General features: G+C 35.6%; 1 protein-coding gene across 1 annotated transcript; it reads right to left on the bottom strand.

Annotated features, from left to right (window-relative positions):
- Nucleotides 1-640: 640 nt before the first annotated feature.
- Nucleotides 641-1,533, bottom strand: LOC148843104 (uncharacterized). Its single transcript, XM_088957764.1, has one exon. It carries the CDS (start codon nucleotides 1,393-1,395, stop codon nucleotides 820-822), a length of 576 nt encoding a protein of 191 aa, XP_088813890.1. The 5' UTR covers nucleotides 1,396-1,533; the 3' UTR covers nucleotides 641-819.
- Nucleotides 1,534-12,915: the final 11,382 nt, after the last annotated feature.

The raw sequence follows: 12,915 nt of genomic DNA, 5'->3' as shown, positions 1-12,915 counted from the left end.
AGTGCAGTTTCATTTGTAAACGGAAAGAATGCAAATTCTGTCCACTCTTGCTCCTGCTTTCACTTTGCTTCAGTTTATTTTTTATTCGTTTGCAGGCAAAAAAACAAAAGTTGAAACAAAAATAAATCAGAATTTGCATTCCCATAGTTCTGCACCAATGCAAATGAAATTGCATTGCAGACAAGCCAGACATTTAAGTACAGAAACCTTGGGATTTGTTCAACCACCTGCATGGGTTTCGGTAGAAGTCTGGCGCATTTGGTTTGCAATTACCCTTCAAATTTTGAACTACTTCAAAGTTTACCAGGATGGGAATACCCCAGTCTGAATCGCTATCTAGTGCCTTTCTTCACAATGAAACTCTGTCTCTGTGCTAATCGTTCTACAGCTCTGAACTCTCACAGGGCAAGTTTTTCTTCTGGGTCCTACTTTAACTCTAAAAAGGCACCCTGATCGGTCTTGAGGCTTGGCATTCTTGAGTCTAGAACCTCTCTAAAATAGTTTGCTCTGGAGAAAAGGCCAATTCTTTCAACTAAACGAGACTCCCTTTGCCACTTATTTTCTTAGAAGTGGAGAAAAGGCCAATTCTTACAAGCTTTTGGTGCTTGTTTTGCTACCAGATGATGAGAAATAAAAAATAAAAAAGAAATGTAGTAGTGATCTATGGTGCTAAAGTGATTTTTTTACAAGACCCACCAGTGAAAAAAAAAGTAAGGAAGCCTTCTGAGACACACAAAACCAAATTCTCTGGTGGTAGAACAAAAAAGAACCATCTCTCAGCATTTGCAAAAAGAGGAAGAAAAAGGAAAAAAAAGAGCTTCATGTGGGCTTCATATCCTGAAACATTGTGTCCCATCTGATCTCCTCGACTGCTGTGGACCAGTATCCATCATCATCATCATCATCATCCACCTTTTCTTCACTGTATAGATCCTGAACAACAGGAGCTTCCCCAGCATCAATGGGAGGCTCTTCAACCATTGCACATCCACCTGTTAACATCAACCTTCCTTGCTTGAGCTTCATCAACCTCTTATTCCTCTTCAGCATGGATCCTCTCCACTTCTGACCATAAGAAGGTCTGGGCACCACAACAAGAGCAGATTCATCACGATGAACCAATGAGTGGATGTAATTAGCAAAACACCTCTTGGTTTTCTTGATTGCTGCCAGAAGTCTTGTCACAGGATGCAGCCTTCCTCCCTTCTCCTTCCTGGCAAGCTTGAGTATCTCTAGCCTATGCTTGGCAATGGAGATGCCCATACTCTGCAGAAATTCATGGTTGAAGTAAATTATATCCTCCTCTTCGAGCTCATTGTGGGCAAAAGCGAGGCTGTATTCATAAACAAGTGAAGACTCGAGGCCAGTTCTGGATAACCAGGAGAACCAGTCCATGGCTTGTGTGATGTGGGTGTCTGGGTTAGATGGTCTAAGCGTGGAGCTATTTAAAGCTAGAAAGGAAGGTGAAGACTTATGGAAGGTAGTGCTTGATTTACTTTGTTGGGCCACTTTGATTTTATTTTCTATTTTTCTTGCTTTCGTCTCTTTTTGAAATTGGAGGGTGGTTGAGATTAGAAGAGTGACAGAGTTGAATAAAATAATGTGCATGGGACCCTTATTTTGTTGTTCCTTTTGAAATGAGATTATCTCAGACTCTTAGGAGTATGGTCTAAGGGTTCCTTTTGGAAAGATTGGCTTCAATCACGGTCGGCAAGGATAAAGAATAGTATGGGAGCCACAACTACAACCTTGTGGAATTCCGTTTTATGTGGGAGGGAATTGGACAAGGGAATCCAAATTTCAAGCTTACAAGGCTGAGTTGCTGACTCTTCAAGGCTTCATGTGAACTTCTATAGGTTGCTGCTTCTTGTACCCATTCAATATTTATCATCTGTCCTGGAGCTTCCTTCTGATTAAATGGGTCTAATAACCATTGGACCCGTGCTGAGTGAGCTATTTGCTGGCCATTTGCCTCTGTGAACTGGATCACATGGTTCTTAATTAATTGATTGATTGTGTGGTTGCTTGGTTTTCATGACATTTGAAGTGGATTACAGTTATGACATACCCAGATAATGTATGAGTGCTTTGGTCACACCCACCTCTGAAATAGTCCGATTCCACTTTAATTACCAGCAATTTGGAGTCTTGAAAAACATAGTTATGGCTTTGGGCTACCACAGACCACAGTATAACTAAATTTTGGTTTAATATCTATAACTGATAAGCAATCCCCCCTGTACAATCAAAGTTAATTTGGGTTGTTATTTTTTTGAAAATATGCCAACTTATGTGCTTGTCCAGGTACCATGGTTCAGTGCTACTGGCTTCCTGTCCATTGGATTAGTATTATCATCTGCATAAAGACAATTATCCAATGTTGGACCCATCTATCTTGGGTCTTGGGAAGGGCAGACTGAATACAAACCTAACCTTCGTTTGTATCTTCTTTTCTTTCCTTCTTTCCATGTCTTTGTTACAAAGTGATTACTCTAAGATTGAAACCCATCTTCTCATACTTGTCAGCCCGAGATTTTACCATTAAGCGAAACCATGGAAAAGGGACAGTAGGTATACATTTCCTAACCATAATGTACCACCATTTGTCCATATTATGGTTCACATTACTCCGTCACATTTATGTTTCGACTTTTTCTTAAACTCTAAACTGTACTCGTGATGAAGGGGTGGCCACTGTAAATTTTATTAACAATTGTAAAACTAAAAAACCGAAAACATAGAAACCTTATCCCTCAAGAAAACCTGTACACAATGTTCTCTCCATCTCAACTGCATTAACTCTCCCCCTCATATTTTCCCCCCTCTGTTTGGTTTTTAATGCTCACAGTTAATGGTACATGGTACATCATTATATACAAGAAACATAACATAATTTTGCAATAGCCATAAGGTAGCTCACATATTTATGTGCATATGTGTATATATGTAATTATGTACTGAACAAGTATGTCAGCAAGACTCCTTTATATTAATATATAATTTCATGACATGATTTCGTTTTAGGCTCAGAGCTCAGTAAAGCTGTTGTGTGTGGTCATAGTAATTGATGTTTTAGGAATGATGAACTGGTGGAATCACCCACAAGCTAGCTTAAGTAAAGAAGATTTCAGTAGAGCTTCCTAGGTGATGATTTGATAGAACTTGATAGTAGACAGGCGAAACCAACATTAGAAAACTAAGTTTGAATTAATCCATCTCAGTAATTGTCTGCTCTAACCCACCTCATATAAAAAGACACACTTGTTTGTGGCTCTCTCTCTCTCTCTCTGTAGATGCTCTGATTTTATTTGCAATAAATTTCAGGGGACACATGGGTCTCTGTCTGGTATCACTGGAGCATGTGGGTCACATGAAAGGGTTGGGACCGAATTCTTTGGTTGCACTCGTGAACCTTTCCTTGAATGTTCTGTGGGCTAAATTCCAAGCTAATTGAATGACCTCTGACTAATATGGGTCACAATGGGTAGCAGGTTAGAGGATGTACAAGAACCCCATTAATAGGGCTCTTTGTTTTTCTTCTGTTTTTTTTTTATTATTTATTTTTTGGTAAGTGTAATAGGGTTCTGTTTAACACATTGGATCCAATCAATAATGGAGTCTATTTGGGCCCCTGGTGGGTTTGGTCCCAGAAATATACAAGGGCCCAAATATATGAAGTGCTGTAGGTCCTAATAATCAAGTAAATAAATTTTGTTTGCTACTAAAGCTTATTATAATAACTAGCTGAAGTTTTGTACATCAAATAATAATAATAATAATAATAATAATAATAATAATAATAATAATAATAATAATAATAATAACTGCAGTGAAAAATAATATAGCCTATTTACGCCTATTAGTGCCCATGACCCAGCAGTAGTTGAGATGATCGGTCAGCATTCCACCAAAATAGGAGGTGCAAGATCAAACCCACGAAACATGGCCACATGCTCTCTGTAGTATGGCCACTGGGCCTAATGTGTACCCTACGGTACCTACCCTTTGATTCCCCTATAAAGCAAACTATATCATACCAAAAGAAATTTGGGCCCACTAGTGGGTGTCCTAGAAATATGCAAGGGCCCAAAAAATATGAAGTGCTGTATATCCTCTAATAACTAGGAAGTAGTAAATTGATTTTATTTGCGATGAATTTCTGTTCAGCAGTAAAGAAAAAAAAAACATTGTTTTATCTATTGCTTTATATATAAGGGAGAGTTTTCGCTTTTCTTCCTTCAATGAGTCTCATTTTTTTTTCTTTTTCACCTACAGTCTTTATAACTTATTTTTATTCCTTTTGTGTCCTTACTCCTCTACACTTCACCAATTAAAGGCGTGTTCACCATTTGTTTTCATGAAAAAAAAGTAATTACTACCTTATTAAAGGACCTACTAGTTTTTATTTTTTTTAATACTAATGTTGATTTTAAACTAAAAGGCAAAAGGGAAAGAAGACAGAAATGGGGCTCTGAGTATGTTCAAAGAAAATGAAATTAATTGATTTTTAGAACAATGAAGCAAGAAGAATTTATGTTGATGGAAACCCAGACCAAATTAGGTGAAGGAAATTAAGTGTAGAAAAAGCTATGGGATAGCACTTTAGCAGTACAATGGATGATGGGAAATGGAAAGAACCTTCCTTCCTCTTTCTTGATTCTTGAGTCAATAGACAGAGTATAAAGAGAGACAAACTTACTTCAACTTTTTCTATTTTTCTTTATAAGTAGTCATTTTCAAGAAAATGCAGTTATAAAATGGGATCTTTCTTTATAAAATTGGATTCTGTTAATATATATTAGGATAATAATATTATAATAAATATTATTTATTTTATATATATATATATATAATGCATATATAGAAGGATTTGCATGAAATGCATCCTAATCTCTAAATTAACTATTAGTTAATAGTTAGTAGATATTAAAAATTATTAATTATAAATTGGGGAGCCAAGTTGGTTCCTCCAAAGGTCTATTTTATATAACATTTTGAACAGGAGAATGTCTATAAATAAGGTTGTTTAGGAAAGATTTCTGAATGACTGAAGGACCTTGCACGTGGCTGATTTGCATTGTGTGGATCCAAAAGGACAAAACCTAATCATCTTCCCAGTTCCCACATTTATTTATTGAATAAATTTCAACCCAGCCAACAACTTTCATAGAACGGCTTCTTTTTTGGGGGGTATTTTATAGCACGGTTCTTGAGAAGCATCCCTTGTCGATCACAAGCAATACAACCAAAGCGTCATCTGATAATCCATTTGGATAAGTTTTTCGTTTCTGAATTATGGGTTGTAGTAAGAGTTGCTTTTAAAACACAACGATAAACAGTTTGAAGCCTCAATGCATAAAACGTAAGGTATTGTTTGGCAAGTGTTTTAAGGAAGATCTTTCAACAGTGTAGATGACTAAAATACTGGGTCTTATTTTTAAAGATTAAGACCATGTAGTAAGCATCCTGATCTGCCATGGTCTACCGGGCTGTTAAACTAAAGATTTTAGGTGCAGAAAGGAAGAAAGCTTGATTTGAGGCTTCTCTTTTTTTTTTTTTTTTTGCCAATTCAGACTTCTGCGAGCTTTCTAGGATGCGGGTCTTTTTAATTTCCTGTCTTTCGTTTCTAAACAGAAAGGGACTGTTTTTTCAGTCTAACAACAGTCTTTGAAAAACCAAATTATCTTCCAAAAGACATATCAAACAGACTCTGGATCTCCTACCCATGATAGCTCTGTCCATGTCCACCCATAACACACTATCCCCATGAATTAGAAATATTTTCCCTGCATAATACATTAATACTATATGTAGGAGGATGAGATATTCTTCATATACGACTGCGATGTTATGTAAATAGACATGAACAGAATTTATGTGGGCAGTAGATCTGCACTCTCTCAAACAGACTCTAATACAGACTCTAATATTAGAGCTTTGTGATTTTGGGCTTTTAAAAGACAAAACCACTCATCCAAATCTTCGGGACTCGTTCAATTGAATTTTAGTATCTAAAAAGTTGATTGGACGCCAAATCAAAGTGATGGTTGTCCCAACTTAATATAATCCCAAAGCCTTTTGGACCACAGCCGGTCCCACAAACCCTTAAATCACAAAATAAGATTAAGGTTTAAGCACCCCGTGAAGGTGTCAGCTGGTTCAGTTGATATAGTTAATAGATGTTGTTCCATTGACCTGGGACCAATCGGTCCAATCCCCACCTTCACTAGCCACTAGGGTCTAGGGGTGCAAGTTGGATTGTCCCAGTTGGAGAATTCCAACAACTACATCATGCTCGTTTTTGGGTTCAGGCCCATTTTAAATTTGAGAAATGCTCGATCCATTTGGACCCAAGTTGCACCTCTAGCCATCACCCATCCCACTCCATCTCCAACTTTACTTAGATGTAAAGCTTCACCCATAAAACCCTTATTTATATTTAATCCAGTGCAACTCATCTAGGGGTGTCAACATTATTTGAAAATTCAGTTTCAAAATTGAGATTCAATATAATCGAATTGAATTTGAATATGATATTATTCGATTCAATAAATATAATTGATTATATAATTCTTATATATAATAATATAAAACATTTAAATATTTTATATAATTATACAATATTTAAATTATATAAAAAATTTATATACTTATATATTTTATATAATAAAACTAATATTTATAATATATTAATCACCTAAAGTAATTAATCGATCAAATTGAATACTCAAATATTTAATCGAATTTGAATATCAAAATTTTTAATTGGATTCAAATTCGATATTGCTTGATTCAATAATTACAATGAAAAAAAATGGTTAATACCTTTTCTTTATGCATACATAACAATTTTGTTTATAACTAAGATTTTGAGGTTACATGTATAAGCCCTACAATTAACCTCTATCCAACATATAGAAAAACTTTTTTTTTTTTATCATTTTAAAGTACTTATTATGATTTTAGAAGGAAAGTCAAAAGGAGAAACTCAACTTGGGCTTTAGGTTTTCAAACATATAATAAAATCTATTACTTGTTGAAAGAATAAGAGGAATTTATGTTTGCTGGATGAGAATGGACAAATGGTGGTGGGATGTAGAAAGAACTTCCCTTCTTGATTCTTTTGAGTCAAGAGAGACAAGATTTAAGAGAGCCAAGTTGCCTCTTCAAACCTTTTCTTTCAACATTTTATAATACCTAGTTTCTAAAGAAAATGCATTGCAAAATTGATATTTTATATAAAAAACAATTAATATGGTCTTTCTCATGCACAAGGGCGAAACGTACTGTGTCAACATATTGGTTACCTATGAATGGGTTTCTAATAACTACACCATGCATAAATCTATTAGCAACATTATGTTGATATTATGGATAAATGGCAACTTATAAATACAAATTTTTCCTACTAATTGCTCATCAGAAAGCATGCAAGAGCAATCACAAAATACCCTTGAGAGGTGCATGTCACTTTTAGGCCAAAGAAGTAAGAAGATTAAGATCTTCTATCTTAAAAGATTGACTCAAAAGGTCATTCAAATGAGTAATGCCATCAAGATTGAGAGGAACATGTCACTTCTAGGTCAAAGGACTTCGCATAAATCCCACATCCATAATGACATGGAATCTCTCAAACCAAACTCGGGGAGCTTGTTTAAGATCATAGAGAGACCTCTTGAGGTGACACACCATTGTTTGATCATTACAATACCCCAAATGAGGCTTCATAAATATTGTTTCTTTTATATGACCATGTAGAAAGACATTTTTAGCATCCATTTAATGAATATCCGCCCATTGTCTCAATGTAGAAATAGCTAACACTAGCTATAAAGGTCTAGATGACCAAAAATAGCTAACACTAGGTAGGCTATAGCCATCTTTGTCTTAGGTGCAAAAGTCTTCTCATAATCAATTTATTCCATACTCTTTTTTTATATCCTTATGCCACCAAACAAGCCTTAAATCTATCAAAACTCCCATCTAAGCTTAGCTTTACATAATATACCCAACAACTTCTAATAAATGTGGCATTTGGAGGTATAAAAATATGATCCCATGTATCATTTTCAAAAAGGTCATATAATTCAGCATCCATAGTCTCTTTCTAATGTATAATAATCATAGCCCGTTGATGAATTCTAGGAATATCTATAGATGACAAAAAGGTAGAAAAAGAATTATGGTCGGATGGAAAACCATAACAGTTAGGAGGTCTAGAAATACGAGTAGAATGATGCAAAGGAGGAGGACCATGAGCTGGTGGTGAAGGGGGCAGAGGAGAAAGATCTAGAACAACCATATGATTCTTGATGTATTGACAGAGAGTATGGAGGATGGTAGATGAGGAGCTCAAAGGACTTACAAAATCGAAAGAATGAAAAACAAATACTAAATGAGTAAGTACTTTAACAATATGAGTGAAGAAAGAAAAACTTTCAAGGAAGACAAGACTTCTAGAAATCTAGATATGAATAATTGTTAGGACCATAACAAAAAAACCCTTTATAATTTGAGTTATATCCCATGAAAGCACACAAAGCTGATTGGAAATAGAGGTTTGTGCATTTGTGTGTGTGGTGGTGGGGGGGGGGGGGCATGAATAAAATGCATATATCCAATAGTGCTAGCCACCTCCACTTAAAAGCAGTAGGTGCATGGGAATTAGGGTTGTCAATCCATAGATTTTCAGTCTCAATCTAATATTATTTGGATATATTAGACTATTGATAAACCTTCTCCATGTATTCAAGCATCTCCCAAGCAATCTTAAGTCTCCTCATTAGAACAGCTAGCAATATTAGTCTAAATTGATGCAAGAATCCAATAAGCAATTCTTACATTATCTATCTTCCATTGCTTCAAATCCTTACTATCATATTCATCGGGTTTTGTTACTGAACCATCAATATAACCCTAGAGACCTTGTCCCTCAACATAGAATTGGGAATGCAACTTTGACAAAGCATGGCTACTTCCATCAAATTTAACTGACAAAAATTCCCTTTTGTGTAAAGCCATTTAAATAGTAAAACACCAAAGAAGCAAGCATTGCAACAAGAAAAGGTATGAAAAACGGACTTTGTTCCACTTAAAACAGATCTAATATGATGTAGAACAATTAGAAACTATAAACCCAACAAATTAGGGATTGATTTTAATAGAGAAAAGCATCCAAAATACAATAGATTACGTAGCGGTCCAAAAAATAAATAAATAACCCCTACTGATATAGGAGGCAAGAAGAGATGAGGGCGATACCAAATCTATGATTTCATAGTGATATAACCGAGCAATAATGAAATCTGAATAAAAAAGCAAATCCGGTACCTCGTCTTTTACAAGAAAACAACAAGAAATAGCCTATTGAACCAGTCCTTGTATAGCAGCCAAAGTGTTTATCAACAAGTCAAAAGAATAGCCTTCTATTGTCTTTGTCTTTCAGTTAAAATAGACGAGTGCGTTTAAAACCGAATCTGCTCTAATACCATATCAGAAATAGTACAAAAGGGCAGATAACAAATTGAAAGGCTATGTCCAATCAAATGCCCAAAAATGATATTTATATCATTAGAGTAAAAAAAATGAAAAAGGAACAATGTGCCCACAAGTAAAACAAATAAAAGATATACAATACACGTATGATAAACAGTAAAAAACCACTCCAAAATCAAATAATCAGCCTACATATCTACATCAACAACATTGATTTCACTTATTAAAACAAAAACAACTGCTACAACAGCAAAAACAATATAATTTTGATCATGCAAGAGCTATTTTTATTTTCAAAACAAAAAACCAATCAAAATTGTTGAACACCCCCTAAATGAGCACTGATCTTAACTACAAGCATAAAAATAGTTTTAATCAAATTGTGCTTTGACACTCTTACTCTTCACCTTACTTTCCGAAATTGGAATGGGTACCAAATCAAAGCGGGGGCTGGCTAGCTCAATCTAATCCTAAGACATTTGGAATCAGGACCACAGCTAGTGCTAAAAGGCCTTTTAATCACAAAAGGACAAAATTAATCACCTTTTAAGTTCACATATAGGCCTTTATTTATGCTTTGTCCAGTCTCAAACAACCACCTGACGATACTAGCAATATTCCTACATCAAACAAAGGCATGAGAAAACATCCATTTGTACAAATAACCTATTTAAATCTGTAGTTTTGTAATTATATGCCATTAGCATTACTTAGGAAAAAAACCATCAATACAGCTTTTATCAATATCTAATTATACAATTGCATAAAAAATTAAATCAGATTAAACCAGATTTGAATCTCAGATACTAGATCTCTTTCTGATCGAATCTGGGTCCACCTCAATCCAATCTGATCAAATCATAAATATTACAAAACATATGTGATGAGGCCCACTGGCCCAACAATATGCATACTATATATCAAATCCAAACATTAATAGGATTGAGTTTGGATCTAGGTGTATCTGGTTCGAATTACAGTCCAAATTGCATTCTCATTTGATGGACAAAAAAGGTAAATTAATAGACCTGAATATTAGATAGGCGACCTAAGGCCAATACATCTAAGTTAGCTCAGAAATAAATCCTCTAAACTGGATCTGGCCCGGCCCATGATTGCCTTTGGTACTCTTTTTTTTTTTTTTTTTTTTTTTTTAAGCAAAAGATGAGCTACACAAGCCTGGGTAGTTCTTCCCCTTATATCTAATTCACAAATGAAAATAAAATCACTAAAGCGAAGACCCCTACCACCCCCTTGTCGAAAAGAGTTTTACGAGCTAATCAGTCAACCACTTGATTTGCTTCTCGATACGCATGCCTAAATTTGATATTTAAGTTGAAGAAATTCACTAGGTTTTGGCTTTCTTTGATGACACTTTCCAATCTCTACGGAGGTGCAAGTCTACCATTGAGGCAGTCAATAACAAGTTTAGAGTCACCTTCAATGACGGTTTTCTGATCCCTATAGTTGATAGCCATATTAATAGCTTCCCAAGCTGCCCAAGCTTCAGCAAGATTGATAGTCGAAATTCCAATGCCAATAGCTTTAGATTCCAGGACATTGCCTTGATGGTTCCTAGCAATGCAGCCAATTGCATAATTGCCACTATTCGAGCAAGAGGCATCAAAGTTAATCTTGATGCAGTTGTGTTTGGGCCAGAACCACTCAACGTGGGTTACCATTTTCCTGTTATTGTTAATCACACAAGAGGATATCTCTTTAATTTCATTCCAGTAGGCCAATACTCTATTAATGATGGTCTTGGCATCATAAGTATGACCATTAAAACATTTACTATTTCTATTCTTCCAAATGAACCAAGAGACACGAGCAAATTTTTCTCTAATGAAGCAGTCTTTGTAGATACCAACAGGTTTACATAAATTATTCCACCACCTGTCCATTGAAATAGAAGAGCCCATAGGAATCGGCAATTCTCCCAAAAGACAACTCCAAACTTGCTTAACCATACTACAATTAATAAAAAGGTGGTCGATATTTTCAACTTCCCCGCAAAAGACATGCGGAATCCAGCCCAAAGCCCCTAGAAATGAGGTTGTTTTTTGTAGGAAGTCTATTGTTAAGTAAAAAGAATAGGAAAATTTTAATCTTTGGCAGAAGCATGATATTCCAAAAATTTTTCTGAAACTCAGAAGCAGAATCCACACCACCATTAAATCGACACTCCTCCTCATAGGTCGATTTAATAGAGAAGTTCCCATTTGGGGTGAACTTACAAACTCTTTTATCTTCAGACTCCTCATGGGGAATAAGGATAGGTTTAATCAATTGCCAAATCTGCTGGTTGGCAAGTGACAAAATGCTATCCTTATTCCATATTATTCTTTCAAAATCAATTACCCTACAAAGAGTCATATTCACATCAGTTGGAACATTACTGTCCCTCAATTCTATTAATGGGCCTTCTCCAACCCAAGAATCCAACCAAAAATTCACACTCCTACCATTGCCAATCATCCACATAGAGCCCCTTCTAATAAGATCTCTTGAACCCATAATACCTCTCCAATCCCAAGACCAACTTTTCTTCTTATTTGCATCCTAGAAACTAATGTTTCTAAGATATGTATTATTGACAACCTTGACCCAAAGATTATCATGATAATTTAAAATTTTCCACCCTAGTTTAGCGAGAAGAGCTTTATTAAGCCATTTGAAGTTCTTCACACCTAGTTCACCCCACATTTTGGGAGTACAAACCCTATTCCATTTTACAAGATAGATGGGGTTTCGACAATTCTCTTTTGCCCAAAGGAAATCCCTTCTGTTTTTATCTAAATCAGCAACAACTTGTGGAATCATGGAAGCAGAAACATTGATTAAAGTTAACCTCCTAGCAAGAGATAGAGAATGTTTTTCCAACCCGCAAGTTTGTTAGACATTCTCTCATTCAAATATTTAAAAGTATCCTTTGATACTCTACCCTCAATGATAGGGGCTCCAAGATAAGTCTTATTTCTACTCCCTATCGGAATTTTGAGAATTCGGGCCATCACTTTTTAGAGTCTAAAGGGGATGTTATTGGAGAACGTAATGGCCAATTTATGATAATTAGGAAGCTGACCTGAAGCTTTAGCAAATCTATCCAATATCTCCTTAATTTTGTGGCAAGCATTAATTGAGGCCTTAGCAAAAATAATGCAATCATTTGCAAACTGAAGGACTGGAATTGTCGGACCTCCCCTAGAAGCTTTACAGCCCACCCCATTTGTACCACATTCAGCCTCCCTATTAAGATTACTTGAAAGAGCTTCAGCACAAAGGACAAATATGTAGGGGGACAAGGGGTCACCTTGCTGAATCCCCCTATTGGCTTTAATGACTCTGGAGGGTGAGCCATTAATGAGAATCTGGAAGGAAACAGAGCTAATGCATTCCATGACCCAAATAATCCATTTG

This window comes from Nelumbo lutea, chromosome 8 (assembly GCF_056320005.1).
Source record: "Nelumbo lutea isolate HS-2025 chromosome 8, American lotus-T2T, whole genome shotgun sequence".
NCBI classification, from domain to species: domain Eukaryota; kingdom Viridiplantae; phylum Streptophyta; class Magnoliopsida; order Proteales; family Nelumbonaceae; genus Nelumbo; species Nelumbo lutea.
The sequence above is the reverse complement of the archived record's forward strand: the minus strand, read 5'-3'. Positions and strand labels throughout refer to the sequence as shown.

Excerpts from the sequence above, each read along its gene's own strand:
- LOC148843104 (XM_088957764.1), bottom strand. The coding sequence starts at position 1,395 with ATGGACTGGTTCTCCTGGTTATCCAGAACTGGCCTCGAGTCTTCACTT.